Below are 25,223 nucleotides of genomic sequence, written 5' to 3'. Positions count from 1 at the left end.
TTCCCCAGAATCTCCCATCCCTTCCCTCAGTCCTTCTTAAACGTCTCTTTCAGCCCTTCCTCCCCTTCCCTCTTCCCTAATTCCTCACTCCACTTTCCCCCTAGCTTTTCACTCCTCCCCTCCACCACAGCTCCCTCTTCCCCCTCCGAAGGTCCTACCAGCATCACCACAGGGCGTTGGCCCAGGGCTGGCAGTATCAGTAGGCCTTGCCTGCAGGGCGAATAAAGATTAGGACTCACTGTGTGATGAGCTCTCCTGCTCCTCATTGTCCGACAAAGTCTAACTCCTGTGTTTAAGATGAGAAACCACTGTCCTCTCGGGTGATCCCAGTATGTAGGCTGCTGATTCCTTCCCATGGGCTCAGATTTCTTGGGTGGGGTTGGGAGGGGAGAGGGTGGAGTTGTGGGAGAAGGTGAACAGTTGGGGCTCCTGTCACTGGGGATGCTGTCATACAAGGCGGGCTCACACTGTTGCCCCTATGCCCTGCTACTTCGCGGTGAGCATGTGGGATGCTCATTTACCCGCCATGTTCCGCCACACCCTACCCTCGCCCTGCGCCCTGTGACTGGGATCTCCTGTTCTGTGCTTCAGCCATGAATTACACACTGTGTGCCAAACCTTGCTCACCCTGACACATGGCCCTGACGTCTTGTCCCAGACCATCCACCATAGCTGCCACCTTTCAGTGTTGGCCTAGGTGCTCCTGTGCTTGAAGGCAGCTGGACTCCTCCATCTGGACTTGCAGGTGCTGGAAAGCTACTGACACCCCCACCTGTGGCGTGGAACACTGAATTGCATCCCGCAAGGAGATCATTAAACTGGTGCAATTCAGCTTTGGCGAGACACTATAGTCTCCCAAATGGAGAATCCCGCTCTGAGTGTTGATGCCAGGCCTGACTTGGGAATGTTCCATGGCCCCATTGGGGGAGCCAGTCCTGGAGCTGTTCAGGACATGCTAATGGACCAGCACAATGCCCACATGAAACTAATGCAATTCCAACGCAGGCGTTAGATTCGTTTGGACCAGAATTGGAACTGGCATGTTTGACAAGCTGGAGCTGCGTATAAGCACTTCACACTGCACACACTCTCACTCCAGCCAGGCCAGGAAGTTGCCACCTAGGAGAGTTGGCCCGAGGTTCGCAGATGCGGACCTGGAGACTTTGCTGGATGTTGTGAAGGAGAGGTGGGACACCCTCTTCCCCAGGGTGGGCAGGAGGCCACCACCCACGGAGGTTTGGGCCCAGGCTGAGATGGCAAATGCAGTGAGTGCTGTGGTCCCCACTGTGAGTACCAGCCTGCAATATAGGGCGGGCCAGGTGAGTCACCATCTCTTTGCCTCTGGCATTACCAACTGCCTGATGATGTACGCCTGAGATCTCAATGCCCTGAATCGTGGCACACACCCTTTCTGGATTCGGGAGGTGCTGACTCTGCCCCCTGCAAAACATGTAGACGTCAGGGTGACTGAGGCCGTTTGCAATGGGATGGACAATGCCCTAACTGCCCGAGACAAGGTAGGCATCGGGCCTGTGCTAGGACCCTACTTTTGGACGACCTTGAAGAAGCTGGTGATGAGTTAGAAATACAATTGAACTGTCTGGCTGTGTCATGTGTGGCCCCTATTCGTATCACTGTGCGGGTCAACGGGCACTTAATCCAAATGGAGTTGGTGCTGCCATCGCAGTGGTGCCACCGCTTGCGGATCGACTGACAAAACATCCTCCAGATGGAGACGGGGCTTACAAAAGATTCTACAAAAGATTCCCGAAGGTTTTGGGCTCGGCCTTGTGAAAATTAACGGAGCACTGGCGGGAGCTCAAGTGGATCCACAAGTCCAGCCCCGTGTTTTTCATGCTCAACTGGAGCCTTATGCTTTTGTTGTTAAAGTTGAGGCCGGTCTGCAGCGATTGGAGAGCCTCAGTATAATTCGACCAGTTTGTTTCGCCGACTGGGCGGTGCCGGTGGTACCGGTGATTAAGCTGGGTTGGACTTTCCACCTTTGTGGTGAGTACAAGTTAACCATCATAATGACTTCACATTTAGATCGATACCTGCTCCCTAAAATTGAAGAACTCTGGGCGGAATTCTCCGCTCCCGGGAAAAATCGGGAGGGCCGTCGTGAACTTGGCCGAGTTTCACAACGGCCTCGGAGGCCGCTCCTCGCCCCCTATTCTCCCCTCCCGGCGGGGCTAGGAGCGGCGCTCTGTAACTCTGGGCCGCGGGGGCGTCGCGCCAAGAATGACACGGCCGGCGCGCCTAATGACATCAGCAGCGCATGCGCAGGTTTGCCGGCTCCAACCCGCGCATGCGCAGCTGACGCCATGACGCTGACGGCGTGAGCCTGCGCATGCGCGGTGGCCGTCTTTCCCCCGCATGCTATGTGGTCCCCCGCATGTTGCCATCTATCTTGATGATGCTTTGACCACGGGGCCCACAGAAGCTGGGCACCTGCGAAACCTTGAAGCGGTATTTCAGAGATTTTCGGAATACGGCATCGACCTGCGTTAGGCTAAGTGCATTTTCAACGCTAAAGAGGTGGTGTATCTGAGCTATCGGGTCGACCGGGATGGCCTGCACCCAGTCAGCGATAAAGTACAGGTAATCAAGGCACCACATGACGCTACAGAGCTTCACTCCTTTGTAGTTCTCAATTATTTCGGATGTATTATTCTGAATTTGACGACGATCCTGGTCCCCCTTCAATTTCTTCTACAGACCTGGATTTGGGGTGATGAACAAGAGGCTGCTTTCTGGTTGGTGAGGGGCACATTGGTGTCATCAAGAGTACTGACCCACTTCGACGCAACCAGGCTCCTGCATCTGATGTGCGACGCATCACCGTATGACATCGGTGCCATCCTCTCCCATCAGATGGGTGACAGCCAGGACGGTCCGATAATGTTTTGCCTCCAGGACGTTGATGGCTGCGGAGCATAACTATGTGCACATAGAGAACAAGGGTTTGGCTGTCATGTTCGGAGTTAGGGTTTTTAATAGTACATTTATGGCTGCCATTTTCTCATGATTACTGATCATAAGCCACTGTTTTGCCTGCGAAGATAAGGTAGTGCCACTGAATATGTCAGCCCGGATCCAGAGGTGGGCTCCATTTTGGCTGCATACAAGTATTCCTTTGAACGCCACCTGGGAACGCTCATAGCAAATGTGGCCAAGTTGTGTCGTCTTCCCATGCCTGTGGTTTTGGTGGATCTGCTCACAGTCAACAAAATTGTTGCAGTCCTAAATGTGATGGATCCTCTACCCATGACAGCTGCCTGCATCTGTGAGTGAGCGCAGTAGGAACCAGTGCTGGCTAAGGTGCGACATTTGGTTTTGTACGGTGCACCATGCAACAGCTCCCAGTGGAATTTTTCTCCCAAGATGTTAGAGCTGGCCGTCGAGGATGATATCCTCTTGTGGAGCATGATGGTTGTCATACCTGCAAAAGGGCAAGCTTTTGTTCTGGAAGATCTTCATGCGGCACATCTGGATGTCTTCAAGATGAAAATGCTGACCAGGTGTTATCTCTGGTTGCCGGGAATTGACAGGTTGAGCGGGTAGCCCAGAGCTACCCTGTTTGTCAAGAACATCAAAAGCTTTCGGCACCGGCGCCTCTGCACTCGTGGGGATTGGCCGGGACGTCCCTGGGCTAGCGTTCATGTGGATTTCACTGGACAGTTTCTAGGATCCATGCTCCTCATCTTGGTGGATGCGCACTTGAAGTGGCAGGTGGCCCACCTCCCACACAACACAACCATTGAATGACTGCGCACTTTGTTAGCAAAGTGGTTAGCACTGTTGCTTCACAGCACCAGGGTCCCAGGTTTGATTCCTGGCTTGGGTCACTGTCTGTGTGGAATCTGCATATTCTCCCCGTCTCTGTGTGGGTTTCCTCTGGGTGCTTCGGTTTCCTACCACAAGTCCTGAGAGATGTGCTTGTTAGGTGATTTGGACATTCTGAATTCTCCCTCTCCAAAACTAACAGGCGCCGGAATGTGGCGACTATGGGATTTTCATTGCCGTGTTAAATGTAAACCTACTTGTGACAATAATAAACATCATTATTATTTGGCAAACACAGAGGTGATGAGATTCGCCCATGTGCGGCAGCCCAAGCGCACACATTGCGCAGCCTCCTGTGCCTGCCCAGACCCCATGCCTTGTCCACCCTGGCGTGGTGACATGCATGCGGACAGGGCCCACTGATAGGGCTGGGCGAGAGGGGTTGGGCACCTGTTAGGATGGTAGCTGAAGTGTGCTGTGGGTCCTTGGTGTGACACATGGCTGTGTCAACCAGTCCGGGGGCAGGATGGATGGCAGCAGGGGCGCAGTAGGCAGGCAGGGCTTGGAAACAGCTGTTGGTCCTGCGGTGTGGGATAGCCAATGGTGTTTCTAGTTGAGCCAGCGTAAGGCTAAACCATGGCTGTATCACTTCCGCCAGGGGCGGAGCATTGCGGAGGCCTGAAGAATACTGGGCCGAACCCGGTAATGATATGTTAACGCATGCAAATACCGGTTGTGCTTGCTGACGCTGGCGTGGAGCATGGAACGCGGAGTGCGTTGTCACCACCAGCGAGGCCCCAACGCATGGCAGATGGTTCGGCGCCTGGTGCCAACCTCGATTTTCAGCGACCCCTGATTCCCCGTCCAACGCGATCCGAGTTTCCAGTGTCACCAGGCGGAGAATCTACGCCAGCCTTGCAAATGGAGAATCCAGCCCCTTGTGTTTTTAAGCGTAAGAAATGACAGTCCTTTTAAAATTAAATCCTTTATAAATTGATGGTCATATGTCTTATTTGTAGGTCACAGAGTGTTCATCGAAGACATATGAAGCAAAAATGAATGGCAAAATTGGTAAGAAACAAAATATATCTGCACTCGATGTGATTAAAGCACTGTGATAAAATCAGAACTAATTCCATTTTACAACAACATATTCAGTATCTTATAAACAGATCAACACAAATGAATAATTATGATGTTGCTTATTGCATTTCCCCTGGGTTTCCAGGCTTTCTGTTGAATGTTTAGAAGACTGTTAGGATAATGGACATGGAAATCCCACACTGTAGATTGTAGATTATGATCCAGAACCTAGCAAAATACTGAGAGTTGATATTAATCTGGCACTCCATTGGTTTTAATGATTAAATAGCCCATGGACCAAATGGCCTCCTTCTGTGTTGTAAGCATTCTTTGATTCTGTTAATATATTTACAGAATGGATAATCTTAAAGAAAATGAGGTAAAGCTGACTCAATGGTATATAGTCTATGCTTTCACAATTCTAACATAGATGGAAGAAGTACAAGAGGCTGTGAGCTATGAGGAAGTATTGGGCTCATTTGGCTTTTCCCGAGTACATATCGGAAGCCTTTATTAAATTTATAATATGTTTCCAAGTGAATTAACCTGATATCTACAATCTGTATTCCAGACAAGGGTACATTCAGCTAGCCCTGTCAAATGATATATTTTGTGACGTTAGTGATGTGTTGGGTAAGCTGGGTCTATGTGGACTCCATTTGATGCGGTGTAGAGAGAGACAGGCTTCCAACACTTGATGAGACGCAACATGATTTTATTTAACATCTAACTATATTACATGCTTAACTGTGGGTTGACACCATGCTGACTTGACTGGAGACCTGAGGCGAGCCTGACCAGACTAACTTGACTACCACATGGTGTTTGTACTAGCTGCTGCTCACGAGCTCTGACTGTCTCAGAGGCTGGATCCCGAGAGAGCGGGAAAACTGGTGCCCTCTGGCTTTATGGTGGTCGTGTCCTGTCTGGTGATTGGCTGCTGTGTTCTGTGTGCTCACTGTGTCAATCACTGCCTGTCTGCACTCCATCATATACACGGATGTATATTATGACAGTTAGCAATGTATTTGCAATGGCAACACAAACATAGGACATTAACAGATGGCAGAGGCATCGTTGGAAGTCAAACCGGAGATGTTCTTAAAATGACACTGTTCAGGGAGGAGAATTAATCTCAATAATTAAGCTCAATTAATCAAATATACAACTAAATTAAGATCATTGCATCTTTGCCGAATCCATATACAAATTAATTTTTCCTTCACTTAATGATGCGGAATTAAACATTATCATGAATTTCAAATTAATATCACTACGAGTAGATTACAATCTTGATGTCCACGATCAGATAGTAACTAAGAATAAATTTAAATAATCTTTATTGTCACAAGTAGGCTTACATTAACACTGCAGTGAAAAGCACTTCGGCACAATATTCCGGCGCCTGTTCGGGTACACAGAGAGGGAATTCAGAATGTCCAAATTACCTAACAGCAAGCCTTTCAGGACTTGTGGGAGAAAACTGGAGCACCCGGAGGAAACCCACGCAGACACGGGGAGTACGTGCAGACTCTGCACAGTGACCCGAGCCGGGAATCAAACCTGGGACCCTGGAACTATGAAGCAACAGTGCTACCCACTGTGCTTCAGTGCTGCCCTAATTATTGTAAACTCCCTGTCGGGGAATTGAACCCCGGTCTCCGCGTGACAGGCGTGAGATGAGGGACAATGGGGGAAGTATAGAACATAGAACATAGAACAGTACAGCACAGAACAGGCCCTTCGGCCCTCGATGTTGTGCCGAGCAATGATCACCCTACTCAAACCCACGTATCCACCCTATACCCGTAACCCAACAACACCCCCCCTTCCTTACTTTTTCGGACACTACGGGCAATTTAGCATGGCCAATCCACCTAACCCGCACATCTCTGGACTGTGGGAGGAAACCGGAGGACCCGGAGGAAACCCAAGCACACACGGGGAGAACGTGCAGACTCCACACAGACAGTGACCCAGCCGGGAATCGAACCTGGGACCCTGGAGCTGTGAAGCATTTATGCTAACCACCATGCTACCGTGCTGCCCCGTCCAAATGAACTGTAGTGCTGGATAGGTAGCTCAGTCTGTTTTTCAGCCCAATGCTTATTACCATAATACTGACCAGCTGCGGAAATAGAATCCCTGCAGTGCAGAAAGAGGCCATTCAGCCCATTGAGTCTGACACAACCTCAGACAGAGCTCCCTACATTGGTCCACTCCCCTGCCCTATCCCCTAGCCCACCTAACCTTCACATCTTTTGTGACACATTAGGGCAATTTAGCGGGGCCAATCCACCTAATCTGCACATTTTTAAATTGTGGGTGCAAACCAGAGCACTTGGAGCAAACCCAAGCAGACACAGGGAGGTCGTGCTAACTCCACACAGTCACTCAATGTCAGAATTGAACCCGGGTCTGTGGTCCTGTGGTGCAGAAGTGTAATTATTGTGCCATTGTGCTGCCCAACACTAATTGAGTGACCTGGAGGTTGACCCAGCTAACACCAAGGTAAATGAGCAGGTGTCGGCCTTCCCAAGGTGTAGTTCCAATTGTTCTTTTAGGATATAGAGGGTTTGGAAGATGCTGTCAAAGGAGTCTTGGTGAATTTCCACAGTGCATCTTGAACATCGTTAACACACCGCTGCCAGGCAGCACGGTGGTGCAGTGGTTAGCACTGCTGCCTCATGGCGCCGAGGACCCACTTTGATCCCGGTCCCGGGTCACTGTCCGTATTGAGTTTGCACATTTTCCCCATGTCAGTGTTGGTTTCACCCCCACAACCCAAAAAGATATGCAGAGTATGTAAATTGGCCACGCTAAATTGCCCCTTAATTGGAAAAAAAGATTTGGGTACTCTAACTTGATCAAAACAAACACAATACTGCCACTGGAATAGTGGAAGGAGTCATTTTAAGGTGGTGGATGGAATGCCAATCAAGCAGACTGGCACTGAGCTCTCATGGTCATGATTTTCCCACTGCATTGTGCCTGGCGCCAATCTCGTTCTGCTGAGTGCTTGGAGACGGCAAAAAATGGCTAATTTAAATATGTGCAGCCCGTTTGAGGCCTCTCCAGCCAGGCCTCACGGCGGGAGGAATTAGTTCTGGTCTCCAAAAATGTATGGCCACACCGGGGGGCTCAGAATCCATTGGAGCCTCTGGGTAGTCGGGGATTGGGCAGGGCAGTGCCCTTGCAGTGCCCCTGGCACCCTGGCAATGCCAATCTGGAACCCTGGCAGCACCAACCTGATACCCTGCCAGTGCCGATGTGGAAATCAGGTTGGCACTGATAGGGTGACACAGTGCCTGAGTGCCAGGTTGGCACTGCAAAGGGGCTGGACCTGGGGGGGATTGCCACAAAAGGGGGGTGAGCGGGTTATGAAGCATAAGGGGTGAAGGGGGGCCTGAAAGGGCTGAATGGTGTGGATGGGGTTCACGCGGACCTTTAATGATGGGGCGGAGTGTGCCCCTTTGGGATCGAAGGTTTGGGTTATTGCCTATGTCTGCCGGGGATGGGGCAGGGGGTGGGAGGGCGCGATGTCTGTTAGTATGGGGTGTGGTGGTCCCTCAACCTCACTTTGCGATCTGGACACCCTTTAGAGGGTATCGAGGAGGATTTTCTGGTGTGAGGCGTTCCAGAGGGTGAAAGCCTCCACCCCGTGTGCGAGGTTGGGGCTGTTACAGCTGGAGGTGATGTATAGAGTGCACCTTACAAGGGCGAGGATGAGCCGGCTCTTTGAGGGGGTAGATGATGTGTGTGAACATTACGAGGGGGTTCCCTGCAAACCACGTTCATATGTTTTGGGCCTGTCCAAAGCTGGAGGATTACTGGAAGGAGGTTTTTAGGGTAATCTCTAAAATGGTGCACGTGAAACTGGACCAGAGCCCTCGTGAGGCCATATTCGGGGTCATGGACCAGACGGGGTTGGAAATGGGTGCGGAGGCGATGTTGTAGCCTTTGCCTCATTGATCGCCCAAAGGCGGATCCTGTTAGGGTAGAGATCCATCTCTCCACCCTGTGCCCTGGCGTGGCGGGGGGACCTGCTGGAATTCTTGATGCTTGAAAGGGTCAATTTTGAACTGAAGGGTAGGATGGAGAGGTTCCACAATTCATGGGCGTTCTTCAATATGCACTTTTGAGAATTGGATCACATTGAACATTAGTTGGGGGGGGGTGGTGGGAGGGTTGGGGGAGAGGGAGTTGTCATAATATACACACAAGTATATGATGGTGCACAGACAGGCAGTGATTGACACACAGGATGACCGATGAACACACAGAACACAGCAGCCAATCACCAGACAGGACACGACCACTATAAAGCCAGAGGGCACTAGTTTTCCCGCTCACTTGGGATCCAGCCTCTGAGACAGTCAGAGCCCATGAGCAACAACTAGAACGTCCACCATGTGGTAGTAAGATAGTCTGGTCAAGTTAGCCTCAGGTCTCCAGTCAACTCAGCATAGTGTCAATCCACAGTTAAAGTATGTATGATAGTTAAGAGTTCAATGAAATAGAGTTGCATTTCTTCAAGTGTTGGAAGCCTTTCTCTCTCACTGCAACAGTAAACGCAATCCTCACAGACCCAGCTTACCCAACACATCAGGACTGTATGTGTTAATGGTGACTGGGTGATTCCTGATTCCTTTGTGTCATTTGTTTATGTGAACATACGGGCTAATGTTTAGGGTTTGGGGGGGGGATGGGATCATTATTATTGATATGGGGATTGACATTACATTCGTTACTGATTATTGTTTATTGTTGGGTGTAAATTTGGGAGAAAACGTGAAAAAGGAGGAGAATAAAAAATATTGTTAAAAGAAGAAAGAAATTGCATCCCGTTTTCTAAGGAGTGGTCTTGCATTTAGTTCCACATTACAGAAACAAATTATTAAGTGTGGAACTTTCCAGTGAGAAACACCCCAGCTTCAAAAAAATGAGGAAGTGTGGGTAATGCCGGTTTGGATCGTGGCCAAACACTCGGTGGAAATCACCCCGTAAAATCCACCCAAAATAACAATTAAAGCACGATTCCAACTTTGTTGCGCTTTCGCTCAAGCAAAACAAGATCGGTGAATAACAGGAGAGGCCAAAAACGAGAACCACGCCAGGCGCCAAACAGTTTGTTATGTAACTGGCCAGCTCCCATAGGTGAAATCAGGATATCACTGTACCGTGGTGACAAACCAATTATCACCATTTAAGCTCCATTCCCAAACAATTAACAGAAGCCACCCCTTATCCAACGGCCTCCTGCCATTCAGCGGCCTCACTAGCAAGGGGTCACGCTGCCACCGATTAGTATTCCTTTTGAAAAATGTGAACCTGGCGGAAGGGCTTCATTGGGGAGCCGAGGAGGTGAGTAGCCATCTTTGCTCACAGGAAAAGAGCCCGGGGGCGCTGGGTTTGCCACCCCATTGCTTGGTAGAGGGTAGGAACCCTCAGCTGGGGTTGGGGGACCCTTCCTAGGGGTGGGCTGCCATGGAAGGTTGGGGGGGAGGCGCTAGGGGCAACCGCTCACACCACCACCATGCCAACCCCTGGATCGTGTATATGCATTTTGGGGGCAATCTTTGTCCCTGCAGGTTTACCCCAATGTCCACCCATAACCTCCACCGATTGCTGAGGCCTCTGGCTACGAGGCTGAAGGCTATTGCTAATAGGAAATTGGTAATCATGGTTCAGTAAGCACTTCATATATGCCAAGTGGATTCCCATGGGGGCGGTGGGCCATGTAGCAAGAGGGAGTCATTGCTTAGCATCCCAGTCAAACCGTGATGCCTGGACACTGTTCTTGATCACTGCAGGAGGCAACACCACACGCAGCAGTCAACATCCGAACATCCAGTGGATGGGACACAGCTCCAGGGACATGTCCACAACTGGAGGGTGGGTGTGCGCCATGGGGAAGGGGGGAGGAAGCGATGCCTGGAGAAATGGGCAAAGTTTCCACGGTCAGCCCGCATGGGGAAGAAAGTGACAGAGGCATCATAATGGTTGTGCAAAAAGGTGTATCATGTATTGTACAATACCGCACCCAATACCACACCCACCGAGGTGCGTGTATCTGTGGGAGAATGGACATGTGGTCAGTGGGAGGGTCAGTCAGTAAGACAATACCAACTCATGTTTGACAGGATCTCTAGGTGGAACCCCTTGGTTCTTCACCTCTGCATCATCAGCCAGCCTCCGCACTGGTGACAGCCCTGTCCTCGGCCACATCGGTCACCTCCAGGACCCGCTCCTCAAAGGAGGTGAGGATTCTGATGTCCGGCACCCCACCATCAGTCTGGGCCCTCTCCCGACAATTATGGGAGAGCTTTTCCTGAGAAGACACAGAGAGGGCATCTTTAGCCACATGCGTGGTTCACAGTGGTGATGGGGGGGGGAGTGGGGGGTGGGGGGGGGGTGTTGAAGGTGGAGGGGGTGGAGGTAGGGTTGGGGATCACATGGGGAGTTGGGGGATGGAGGGGTAGGGGGTAGGGGCATTGGTGTGTACTCACTCGTGTTTTAAACAAAATTAAAGAGTTTCCTTCTCACTCGCCACATTTTGCGATGAGTTTCAGAAAGAAAACTGCCCGGTCTAGGTGATATGGCACTGAAGGCCAGTCCTCCTGGTCATACTCTCCAAGCTGACTGCTGCCCCCACTCCACCACATCTCAGGCAACACTTGCTGCCTTGTGGCTGACTCTCCAGGACCCTTGGGGAGTCCTCCTGGCCTCCACCACATCTACGATCCTCCCCAGGACAGCAACCTGGTTTCTTGGGGTTGGTCTCCTTGGCGCCATTATTGCGAGCTGGCTGGGGTTGGTGAGGAAGTGCTGTTTAAGTGCTACTCGGCCTTGTTAATGTAGAGCTGGCCAGCACGGTCTCCGCAAATCAGCTGCCGTGCCTTAGACCATAGACCATAAGACTTAGGAGCAGAATTAGGCCACACGGCCCAATGAATCTGCTCCGCCACTCAATCATGGCTGATACTTTTCTTATCTCCATTCTCCTGCATAATCCCAATCCCCATTTTAATCAAGAACCTATCTATCTCTGTCTTAAAGACACTCAGTGATTTGGCCTCCACAGCCTTCTGCGGCAAATAATTCCATAGATTCACCACCCTCTGGCTGAAGAAATTCCTCCTCACCTCTGTTTTAAAGGATCATCCCTTTAGTCTGAGATTGTGTCCTCTGGTTCTAGTTTTTCCTGCAAGTGGAAACATCCTCTCCACGTCCACTCTATCCAGGCCTCGCAGTATCCTGTATGTTTCATTCAGATCTCCCCTCATCCTTCTGAACTCCAACTACTACAGAACCAGAATCCTCAACTATTCCTCATACAACAAGCATTTGCGATGAGAAACCCTTGAGGCCTTGTTAAGTGGACCAATTGACATTTAATTGCGTTGCCGGCCTCGATGGGCCGAGCGCTGGGATGCTTGCGGCAATATTTAGGGCGCACGGTCGCACAAGTGGATTGCACTTTGGCTTCACAGCGCCAGGGTCCCAGGTTCGATTCCCCGCTGGGTCACTGTCTGTGCAGAGTCTGCACGTTCTCTTCGTGTCTGCGTGGGTTTCCTCCGGGTGCTCCGGTTTCCTCCCACAGTCCAAAGACGTGCAGGTTAGGTGGATTGGCCATGATAAATTACCCTTAGTGACCAAAAAGGTTAGAACAAAAGAACATAAGAACTAGGAGCAGGAGTAGGCCATCTGGCCCCTCGAGCCTGCTCCGCCATTCAATGAGATCATGGCTGATCTTTTGTGGACTCAGCTCCACTTTCCGGCCCGAACACCAGAACCCTTAATCCCTTTATTCTTCAAAAAACTATCTATCTTTACCTTAAAAACATGTAATGAAGGAGCCTCAACTGCTTCACTGGGCAAGGAATTCCATAGATTCACATCTGATTGCCAACCAGAGAAACACCCATTAATCCCCACTCTTTGCTTATTAACCAATCTTCTATCCATGCTACTACTTTACCCTTGATGCCATGCATCTTGATCTTATGCAGCAACCTTTTGTGTGGCACCTTGTCAAGGGCTTTCTGGAAATCCAGATATACCACATCCATCGGCTCCCCATTATCTACTGCACTGGTAATGTCCTCAAAAAATTCCACTAAATTAGTTAGGCATGACCTGCCCTTTATGAACCCACACTGCGTCTGCCCAATGGGACAATTTCTATCCAGATGCCTCGCTATTTCTTCCTTGATGATAGATTCCAGCATCTTCCCTACTACCGAAGTTAAGCTCACTGGCCTATAATTTCCTGCTTTCTGCCTACCTCCTTTTTTAAACAGTGGTGTCACGTTTGCTGATTTCCAATCCACCGGGACCACCCCAGAGTCTAGTGAATTTCGGTAAATTATCACTAGTGCATCTGCAATTTCCCTAGCCATCTCTTTTAGCACTCTGGGATGCATTCCATCAGGGCCAGGAGACTTGTCTACCTTTAGCCCCATTAGCTTGCCCATCACTACCTCCTTAGTGATAACAATCCTCTCAAGGTCCTCACCTGTCATAGCCTCATTTCTATCAGTCGCTGGCATGTTATTTGTGTCTTCCACTGTGAAGACCGACCCAAAAAACCTGTTCAGTTCCTCAGCCATTTCCTCATTTCCCATTATTAAAACTCCCTTCTCATCCTCTAAAGGACCAATATTTACCTTAGCCACTCTTTTTTGTTTTATATATTTGTAAAAACTTTTACTGTCTGTTTTTATATTCTGAGCAAGTTTACTCTCATACTCTATCTTACTCTTCTTTATAGCTTTTTTAGTAGCTTTCTGTTGCCCCCTAAAGATTTCCCAGTCCTCTAGTCTCCCACCAATCTTTGCCACTTTATATGCTTTTTCCTTCAATTTGATAATCTCCCTTATTTCCTTAGATATCCACGGTCGATTTTCCCTCTTTCTACCGTCCTTCCTTTTTGTTGGTATAAACCTTTGCTGAGCACTGTGAAAAATCGCTTGGAAGGTTCTCCACTGCTCCTCAACTGTTCCACCATAAAGTCTTAGCTCCCAGTCTACCTTAGCTAGTTCTTCTCTCATCCCCTTGTAATCTCCTTTGTTTAAACACAAAACACTAGTATTTGATTTTACTTTCTCACCCTCCATCTGTATTTTAAATTCCACTATATTGTGATCGCTCCTTCCGAGAGGATCCCTAACTATGAGATCATGAATCAATCCTGTCTCATTACACAGGACAAGATCTAGGACCGCTTGTTCCCTCGTAGGTTCCATTACATACTGTTCTAGGAAACTATCGCGGATACATTCTATAAACTCCTCCTCAAGGTTGCCTTGACCGACCTGTTTAAACCAATCGACATGTAGATTAAAATCCCCCATGATAACTGCTGTACCATTTCTACATGCATCAGTTATTTCTTTGTTTATTGCCTGCCCCACCATAACGTTACTATTTGGTGGCCGATAGACTATTCCTATCAGTGACTTTTTCACCTTACTATTCCTGATTTCCACCCAAATGGATTCAACCTTATCCTCCATAGCACCGATGTCATCCCTTACTATTGCCCGGATGTCATCCTTAAATAACAGAGCAACACCACCTCCCTTACCATCCACTCTGTCCTTCCGAATAGTTTGATACCCTCGGATATTTAACTCCCAGTCGTGACCATCCTTTAACCATGTTTCAGTAATGGCCACTAAATCATAGTCATTTACGATGATTTGTGCCATCAACTCATTTACTTTATTCCAAATACTGCGAGAATTCAGGTAAAGTACACATATGTTGGTTTTTTTTACCTCTGTTTTGAATCTTAACATCTCCAGTTTTATTCCGTTTGTTATTACTGGGCCTATTCACTGAGCTCCCCTCAGTCACTGTACCTTGTACTGTCGCCCTTTTAGATTTTTGACTATGTCTTCTCTGCCTTGCACTTTCCCCCTTACTTCCTTTTGCTTCTGTCCCTGTTTTACTACCTTCCAACTTCTAGCATTGGTTCCCATCCCCCTGCCACATTAGTTTAAACCCTCCCCAACAGCTCTAGAATACACCCCCCCCTAGGACATCGGTTCCAGTCCTGCCGAGGTGCAGACCGTCCGGTTTGTACTGGTCCCACCTCCCCCAGAACTGGTCCCAATGCCCCAGGAATTTGAATTCCCCCCTCTTGCACCATCTCTCGAGCCACGCATTCATCCTATCTAACCTGACATTCCTACTCTGACTAGCTCGTGGCACTGGTAGCAATCCTGAGATTACTACCTTTGAGGTCCTACTTTTTAGTTTAACTCCTAACTCCCTGAATTCCGCTTGTAGGACCTCATCCCGTTTTTTACTGTATCGTTGGTGCCTATGTGCACCACGACAACTGGCTGTTCACCCCCCCCCCACCCCCCCAGAATGTCCTGCAGCCGCTCCAAGACATCCTTGACCCTTGCACCAGGGAGGCAACATACCATCCTGGAGTCTCGATTGCGTCCACAGAACCGCCTATCTATTCCCCTTACGATCGAGTCCCCTATCACTATAGCCCTGCCATTTTTCTTCCTGCCCTGCTGTGCAGCAGAGCCAGCCACGGTGCCATGAACCTGGCTGCTGCTGCCTTCCCCTGGTGAGCCATCTCCCTCAACAGTATCCAAAGCGGTATATCTGTTTTTCAGGGAGATGACTGCAGGGGACACCTGCACTGCCTTCCTCCTCTTGCTCTTTCTTTTGGTCACCCATCTCCCTCATTAATTTTCACCTGCGGTGTGACCAACTCGCTAAACGTGCTATCCACGTTTCTGACCCACTTATGATGAACAGAAGGACAGTGATGAAGCAACTGAAGTTGGTTGGGCCGAAAGACCCAACTATACTCATGCAGCAGTATCCTGGGCTGAATTGATTGTCCTCCAACAAACTCAGGCATCTTTCTTTGTGTTTGGTATGACTCCAAGGTGCGGACTCCCATTTATAATGTATAATATAATCTTTATTGTCACAAGTAAGCTTACATTAACACTGCAATGAAGTTACTGTGAAAAGCCACTAGTCGCCACATTCCGGCGCCTGTTCGGGTACACGGAGGAAGAATTCAGAATGTCCAAGTTACCTAACAGCACGTCTTTCGGGATTTGTGGGAGGGAACCCATGCAGACAAGGGCAGATTGTGCAGACTCCTCACAGACAGTGACCCAAGCCGGGAATCGAACCTGGGACCCTGGCGCTGTGAAGCTAACCACTGTGATACTGTGTTGCCCCTTTGACATTGACTTCAATTTTACTGGGGCTCTTGTATGCCATACTCAGTCAAATGATGTCTTCATATCAAGGCCAGTCACTCTCACCCCACCATTGGAATTCAGAACTTCTCTCCATATTTGAGCCAAGGTTGTATTGAGATCTCAAACTGAGTGTCCATAAAGAGACCCAAACTGAGCATCAATGATGAGTAATTGGCGTGTAAATGCCACTTAACAGCACTGTCAATGACACCTTTGCTGATCATTCAGAGTAGGATGATAATTAGCTGGATTGGATTTGTCCTGCTTTTTGTGGAGAGGAAATACTTGGGGAATCTTCCACGTTGTCGGTTAGATGTCAGTTCTGTAGCTTGGCTGAGGGTGTAGTACAGGGTAGCAAGTCTTCAGCACTACAGCTGGTGTACTGTTGAGTCCAATAGGTTTTGCTGTGTCCATTGTGCTCAACCATTTCTTGGTATTATGTGGAGTGAATCAAATTGGGTGAAAACTGGTATCTGTGATGCAGGGTTTCTTCAGACTTAATTGCCTTGGTGAAAATCTGGAATTTCTAACTTGTTTTGTGTACTTTAATATTTCAGAATTTCAAGGAAAGCAATGCAGCATTAAGATTAAGGAATTTCCATGTCCAGGAATTTTACAGAGTTTGAACATTACTGTTTGGCCGGATAATGCAAATGGTAGGTTATATTTACTGCTTTAAATAAGTAAGAGTTATTATAATAATAACACTTTCCTTTTCTCCGTAATTCTTTGTTATGTGTAAGATACCATCCTGAGGTTTGAACAACCCAAACTAAACTCTGATTGGGTACTTCAAAAGTCATATCTGGTAAATTAGGTTGTAATCAATATAAAAATTTGCAGCATTTTGCAGTTACAGCAATAAAATAAGAGCTAAATCTTACCAAGTCGGGAGGCCTAGACTGATATCAAAGCCTAAACATACCTTCACCAACCCCACCCTTCATTCCTGATGTGGTACTACAATGTATATGCCTACCCAGTCAAATATCACAACATTCAGATGCACCTAAGGACACAGAAGCTCATTTCAGAATCATTACTGCACCCGTTCTTCCACGTGGGGGTTTAGCTTTGCCGTTTCCGCAGCCCTGATGTGGGAGTACCGGTTGTTAGCATGCTCGTGGAGAATGCACGTTTCGATAGCGATGGTGAGGGTGAGCTGCTTGACTTTCAGGAGCTGCTTGTGAAGGGAATCGGAGTGGACCCCGAAAACGATCTGATCCCGGATCATGGAATCAGCTGTCGAGTCATAGTTACATGACTGAGCGAGGATGCGGAGATGGGTCAAGAGGGACTGAAAAGGTTCATCCTTACCCTGAAGGCTCTGCTGGAAAATGTACTGTTCAAAGCTCTCATTCATCTCAATGTCGCAGTGGCTGTCGAACTTCAGCAGGACTGTTTTAAATTTCGTCTTGTCTTCGCCTTCAGCGAATGTAAGGGAGTTATAGATGTGGATAGCATGGTCACCGGCTGTGGAAAGGAATAGTGCGATCTTCCTGGCATCCGATGCGGCCTCGAGGCCATTGGCTTCAAGATAGAGCTGGAACTTCTGTTTGAAAATCTTCCAGTTTGCATCGAGATTGCCGGCGATGCGGAGCTGCAGAGGAGGGCGGACGTGTCTATGTTACTGGATGGCCGATTGCTGGTTAACGCTGATTACCCCAAGGTGAGTTCATCAATTCTCAGCATCCAGAGCTGGTACCATGATGTGTTGGGTAAGCTGGGCCTATGTGGACTGCGTTTGATGCAGTGTAGAGAGAAACAGGCTTCCAACACTTGATGAGATGCAACACGATTTTATTTAACATCTAACTATATTACATGCTTAACTGTGGGTTGACACCATGCTGACTTGACTGGAGACCTGAGGCGAGCCTGACCAGACTAACTTGACTACCACATGGTGTTTGTACTAGCTGCTGCTCACGGGCTCTGACTGTCTCAGAGGCTGGATCCCGAGAGAGCGGGAAAACTGGTGCCCTCTGGCTTTATGGTGGTCGTGTCCTGTCTGGTGATTGGCTGCTGTGTTCTGTGTGCTCACTGGTCATCCTGTGTGTCAATCACTGCCTGTCTGCACTCCATCATATACACGGATGTATATTATGACAGTTAATAATGTATTTGCAATGGCAACACAAACATAGGACATTAACAGATGGCAGAGGCATCGTTGGAAGTCAAACCGGAGATGTTCTTAAAATAACACTGTTCAGGGAGGAGAATTAATCTCAATAATTAAGCTCAATTAATCAAATATACAAATAAATTAAGATCATTGCATCTTTGCTGAATCCATATACAAATTAATTTTTCCTTCACTTAATGATGCGGAATTAAACATTATCATGAATTTCAAATTAATATCACTACGAGTAGATTACAATCTTGATGTCCACGATCAGATAGTAACTAAGAATAAATTTAAATAATCTTTATTGTCACAAGTAGGCTTACATTAACACTGCAGTGAAAAGCACTTTGGCACAATATTCCGGCGCCTGTTCGGGTACACAGAGAGGGAATTCAGAATGTCCAAATTACCTAACAGCAAGCCTTTCAGGACTTGTGGGAGAAAACTGGAGCACCCGGAGGAAACCCACGCAGACACGGGGAGTACGTGCAGACTCTGCACAGTGACCCGAGCCGGGAATCAAACCTGGGACCCTGGAACTATGAAGCAACAGTGCTACCCACTGTGCTTCAGTGCTGCCCTAATTATTGTAAACTCCCTGTCGGGGAATTGAACCCCGGTCTTCGCGTGACAGGCGTGAGATGAGGGACAATGGGGGAAGTATGCCAGCCAAATGAACTGTAGTGCTGGATAGGTAGCTCAGTCTGTTTTTCAGCCCAATGCTTATTACCATAATACTGACCAGCTGCGGAAATAGAATCCCTGCAGTGCAGAAAGAGGCCATTCAGCCCATTGAGTCTGACACAACCTCAGACAGAGCACCCTACATTGGTCCACTCCCCTGCCCTATCCCCTAGCCCACCTAACCTTCACATCTTTTGTGACACATTAGCGCAATTTAGCGTGGCCAATCCACCTAATCTGCACATTTTTAAACTGTGGGTGCAAACCGGAGCACTTGGAGCAAACCGAAGCAGACACAGGGAGGTCGTGCAAACTCCACATAGTCACTCAATGTCAGAATTGAACCCGGGTCTGTGGTCCTGTGGTGCAGAAGTGTAATTATTGTGCCATTGTGCTGCCCAACACTAATTGAGTGACCTGGAGGTTGACCCAGCTAACACCAAGGTAAATGAGCAGGTGTCGGCCTTCCCATGGTGTAGTTCCAATTGTTCTTTTAGGATATAGAGGGTTTGGAAGATGCTGTCAAAGGAGTCTTGGTGAATTTCCACAGTGCATCTTGAACATCGTTAACACACCGCTGCCAGGCAGCATGCTGGTGCAGTGGTTAGCACTGCTGCCTCATGGCGCCGAGGACCCACTTTGATCCCGGTCCCGGGTCACTGTCCGTATGGAGTTTGCACATTTTCCCCATGTCAGTGTTGGTTTAACCCCCACAACCCAAAAAGATATGCAGAGTATGTAAATTGGCCACGCTAAATTGCCCCTTAATTGGAAAAAAAGATTTGGGTACTCTAACTTGATCAAAAAAACACAATACTGCCACTGGAATAGTGGAAGGAGTCAATTTTAAGGTGGTGGATGGAATGCCAATCAAGCAGACTGGCACTGAGCTCTCATTTTCCCACTGCATTGTGCCTGGCGCCAATCTCGTTCCGCTGAGTGCTTGGAGACGGCAAAATCGCTCATTTAAATATGTGCAGCCCCTTTGAGGCCTCTCCAGCCAGGCCTCACGGCGGCAGGAATTAGTTCTGGTCTCCAAAAATGTGATGGCCACACCGGGGAGCCTCTGGGTAGTCGGGGATTGGGCAGGGCAGTGCCCTTGCAGTGCCCCTGGCACCCTGGCAATGCCAATCTGGAACCCTGGCAGCACCAACCTGATACCCTGCCAGTGCCGACCTGGAAATCAGGTTGGCACTGCTAGGGCAGCACAATGCCTGAGTGCCAGGTTGGCACTGCTAAGCGGCTGGACCTGGGGGGAGGCATGCCACAAAAGGGGGGGTGAGTGGGTTATGAAGCATACGGGGTGAAGGGGGGCCTGAAAGGGCTGAATGGTGTGGATGGGGTTCACGCGGACCTTTAATGATGGGGCGGAGTGTGCCCCTGCGGGATCGAGGGTTTGGGTTATTGCCTATGTCTACTGGGGGTGTGGGGGTGGGGGGGGGGGGGGGGGGGTTGGGGGGGGTGGGGGGCGATGTCTGTGAATATGGGGTGTGGTGGTCCCCCAACCTCACTTTGCGATCTGGACACCCTTTAGAAATGGCATCCAAGAGTTGGGAGAGGGTATGGAGGGGGATTTTCTGCTGTGAAGTGCTCCAGAGGGTGAGAGCCTCCACCCCGTGTGCGAGGTTGGGGCTGATACAGCTGAAGGTGGTGTATAGAGCGCACCTTACAAGGGCGAGGATGAGCCGGCTCTTTGAGGGGGTAGATGATGTGTGTGAACATTACGAGGGGGTTCCCTGCAAACCACGTTCATATGTTTTGGGCCTGTCCAAAGCTGGAGGATTACTGGAAGGAGGTGTTTAGGGTAATCTCTAAAGTGGTGCACGTGAAACTGGACCAGGGCCTTCGGGAGGCCATATTTGGGGTGTCGGACCAGACGGGGTTGGAAACGGGCGCGGAGGCGGATGTTGTAGCCTTTGCCTCATTGATCAGGCAAAGGCGGATCCTGTTAGGGTAGAGATCCATCTCTCCACCCTGTGCCCTGGCGTGGCGGGGGGACCTGCTGGAATTCTTGATGCTTGAAAGGGTCAATTTTGAACTGAAGGGTAGGATGGAGGGATTCTACAATTCATGGGCATTATTCATTATGCACTTTTGAGAATTGGATCACATCGAACATTATTTGGGGGGGTGGTAGGAGGGTTGGGGGGTGAGGGATTTGTCATAATATACACACAAGTATATGATGGTGTACAGACAGGCATTGATTGACACACAGGATGACCGATGAACACACAGAACACAGCAGCCAATCACCAGACAGGACACGGCCACTATAAAGCCAGAGGGCACTAGTTTTCCCGCTCTCTTGGGATCCAGCCTCTGAGACAGTCAGAGCCCGTGAGCAACAACTAGAACATCCACCATGAGGACCCTGCTTACTTCATGGTACCAGTGAGTCATGTTCGAGATTGACGGACCTACCTTGAGATAGTCTGCCTTCGACCAGCGATCAGCCATCTGGTAACATGGACAGCGTCCGCCCTCCCCCGCCGCTCTGCATCGCCGGCAACCTCGGTGCAAACTGGAACATTTTTAAGAAGAAGTTTCAGCTATATCTTGAAGCCACCGACCTCGAAGCCACATCAGATGCCAGGAAGATCGCTCTCCTTTTCTCTACAGCCGGGGACCATGCTACCCACATTTTTAACTCCCTCACCTTTGCTGAAGGCGAGGACAAGGCAAAGTTCAAAACAGTCCTGCTGAAGTTCGACAGCCGCTGTGACATCGAAGTCAACGAGAGCTTTGAACGCTATGTGTTCCAGCAGAGGCTTCAGGGTAAGGATGAACCTTTACAATCCTTCTTAACCCATCTCTGTATCCTGGCGCAGTCCTGCAACTACGGCTCCACTTCCGACTCCATGATCCTCGACCAGATCGTTTTCGGGGTCCACTCCGATCCCCTTCGCCAGCAGCTCCTTAAAGTTAAGCAGCTCACCCTTACCATTGCCATCGAGACCTGCGTCCTACATATCAAGGCGGCAGAGACGGCGCGGCAAGGCTCCCACGATACGGAGCGGGTGCAGGCCGTAAAACAGCTCCAGGGCCTGAGTCTGGATGAGGGCGGCCATTTCGCGTGCTTTTCCCAGGCTCCTGCGCATACGCGCAACGACCGAGAGGACGGCGACGCCGATGACCGAACTGCGCAGGTGCGCACATCGTTCGACCGCACCGCGCATGCGCAGTGGCGCACGGAGCGTCCTGACATCGGCACCATGATGTGCAACAACTGTGGCTCTGCCCACTTAAAGCAGCAATGTCCCGCGGAATCTCGACACTGTCTCCAGTGTGGCAAGCTTGGCCACTATGCAGCCCTGTGCAGATCTACTCAACTGCCCAACACACAGTGATCCAAGCTGCAGCGCAGGAACGTCCGGTCAGTGCAGCAACCTGTTGCAGACTCCGACTCTGACATGGTTCCAGATCCCGACCCCGAGGCCCTCACATCCCCATTCCGGGTGGGCATCATCACCAAGCATACAATGCTTTCCGCAAAAAAGGTTAAACAACTCCCAGTGATGATCATTGATCCGGACGACGAGTGGTGTGCCACCCTTACGGTCAACATGGCTCGCATACGCTTCAGGCTGGACACCGGCGCTTCAGCAAACCTCATTTCAAAGTCTGATCTGGGTACCATCCACATCAAGCCGAGCATTCTTCCACCGGCCTGCCAGCTTCTCGACTACAATGGCAATGCCATTGCTGCCAGTGGCTCATGCCAGCTTGCGGTATCCCATCGTTCTTCAAAAGCCACCCTGCGTTTTGAAATTGTAGGGTCCAAGAAAGGTTCCCTGCTCGGTGCTCAGACCTGCAAAATCTTCAATCTTGTGCAGCGGGTTCACACTATGTCGCCTGCTGAGAAAACGGCCTCGCCAGATGCCAACTTCAAAACCCAATTAGATGACATCATAGCACAATACCACAGCGTCTTCGAAGGTATGGGCACACTCCCCTGCAGATACAAGATCCTTCTGAAACCGAATGGTATACCTGTGGTTCATGCACCGGGTCGGGTGCTGGCACCCCTTAAGGACCGCCTCAAGCAGCAGCTGCAAGACCTCCAGGACCAGGGTGTCATTTCTAAGGTCACGGAACCCACAGACTGGGTTCGCTCCATGGTTTGTGCCAAAACACCATCAGGGGAACTTCGCATTTGTATTGACCCCAAAGATTTGAAACGTAACATCATGAGGGAACACTACCCTATCCCAAAATGAGAAGAGCTCACCAGCGAAATGGCTCACGCCAAGTTTTTCACGAAGCTGGATGCCTCCAAGGGGTTTGACAAATACAGCTGGACGCGTCCAGTCGAAGGCTCTGCACATTTAACACCCCGTTTGGTCGTTACTGGTACAACCCGATGCCCTTTGGCATCATCTCCGCCTTGGCGGTGTTCCACCGAATAATGGAGCAAAGGATGGAGGGCATCGAGGGGTGCGAGTGTACGTCGATGATATCATTGCCTGGTCCACAACGCCTCAGGAGCACATCGATCCCCTCAAGCGAGTGTTCCATTGGATCCACGAGCATGGCCTCCGACTCAACAGAGCCAAATGCTCGTTCGGTCAAGCAGAAATAAAGTTCCTTGGCGACCATATTTCGCAGTTCGGTGTGCAGCCAGATGCAGACAAGGTGTCGGCGATCAATGCTACGAAGACACCGGAGGACAAGAAGGCGGTCCTCCTCTTCCGAGGGATGGTCTACTTCCTTGGGACGTTTGTCCCCAACCTTGCATCTCACACCACAGCTCTCCGCAATCCCCCCCCCCCAATGTCCACCCCATTCTTTGCCCCCCACCCACTATCCCCTGCCCCGCTGCCCTCAGTGCTCCTCAATGTGCTTGGCTCTCCTAGCTCTACTACTGTGTCTAGGTGTTTCCCCATGGTGCACATCTGAGGTGGAGGCAGTCAGCTGCTTACCTCATCCCGTTACCTTTGATGCACCCAGCTAGTGTTCTCTGGGGGCCCTGGGGCGGAAGGGCCCCGGCGCACTGGTCATGCACGGCCATGCCGCCCTGTCCCATGTGCTGACCTCGAGACGCAGCCTCTTCAGAGGGGTGAAACGCGGGGAGCTGGTGGCCACAGTCGCCACTGCATGAGATGGGTCTGGGTTGGTATTACGTGCCTCCTTTTCCTGGTCAGTGCCCATGGGGTCCTGGGGTTCATCTTGCGATGGAGGGGCTGCTGGTTCGAGCCCCGGCTGCTCATGCATCATCTGGCACTGCCAGCTCTGGCAGTTCCCCACAGTCCACACCATCGTCTCGATGTCCTTGGCAATGCTCCTCAGTAACTGGGAAATGTTCTGCAGTGCCTCGGCAATGCCCACCTGTGACTGGACAAGCACCTCAGCCATGCCCATCTGAGAGCGGGACATGTCCCGCTGAACCTCATTAAGGTCGGCCTGGTACTGGGTGACAGCCCCCAGCGAGACGGCCATTCTGTCGAGACCCTCAGCCATGGCTGTCTGGGATGCCTTCGACACCTTCACCCATGATGCCAATGTCGTGCACCAGGCTCTCCACTGCAGTGTTGGCCTCAGTGCCACGCATTGCCGGCGCTATATCCTGTGCCCTTAGCCTCTGGGATTCCTCCAATCGGCTATGGATCTGCTGGAGTGACACTGACATTTCCCCCTGAATGGCCCCTAACCCTAACCTTCCGTGTACCCAAACAGGCGACGGGATATGGCGACTCGGGGCTTTTCGCAGTAACTTCATTGCAGTTTTAATGTAAGCTTACTTGTGACAATAAAGATTATATTATACATTATAAATAGGAGTCCGCACCTTGGAATCATACCAAACACAAAGAAAGATGCCTGAGTTTGTTGGAGGACAATCAATTCAGCCCAGGATACTGCTGCATGAGTATAGTTGGGTCTTTCGGCCCAACCAACTTCAGTTGCTTCATCACTGTCCTTCTGTTCATCATAAGTGGGTCAGAAGTGGAGATGTTCATGGATAATTGCACAACTCGTCAGATACTGAAGCAGTCCATGTCCATATGTGTCAAGAGCTGGATAACATTCAGACTTGGGTTGACAAGTAGCAAGTAACATTTACACCACACATGTACCAGGTGATGACCATCTTCAGTAAAAGATAACCTAACCATCTCTCCTCATATTCAGCAACTTTAGAATCACTGAACCATCACAATCAAAATTCTGGGACCTTACCATTGCTTAGAAACTGAACTGGGCCAAACATATAAATACGGTTCAGAAGCGGGGAACTCTCCTTTGACTCCTCAAAGACTTCCCACCATCTACATGAGTCACGGATGTGA

At 49.8% G+C, this 25,223-nt stretch overlaps 1 protein-coding gene across 1 annotated transcript in view; it reads left to right on the top strand.

Moving 5' to 3' along the window:
• LOC119966836 (adhesion G-protein coupled receptor F1-like) overlaps nucleotides 1-25,223 on the top strand; it is a 99,980-nt gene that overhangs the window by 7,376 nt on the left and 67,381 nt on the right. The window contains exons 3-4 of the mRNA XM_038798807.1: nucleotides 4,806-4,857; nucleotides 16,673-16,771. Coding sequence (XP_038654735.1) covers nucleotides 4,806-4,857; nucleotides 16,673-16,771 — 151 coding nt within the window. The remainder of the gene's footprint in view (nucleotides 1-4,805; nucleotides 4,858-16,672; nucleotides 16,772-25,223) is intronic.

This window comes from Scyliorhinus canicula, chromosome 6, assembly GCF_902713615.1.
Source record: "Scyliorhinus canicula chromosome 6, sScyCan1.1, whole genome shotgun sequence".
Taxonomy (NCBI): domain Eukaryota; kingdom Metazoa; phylum Chordata; class Chondrichthyes; order Carcharhiniformes; family Scyliorhinidae; genus Scyliorhinus; species Scyliorhinus canicula.
This window is presented reverse-complemented; position numbering and strand designations above follow the sequence as displayed.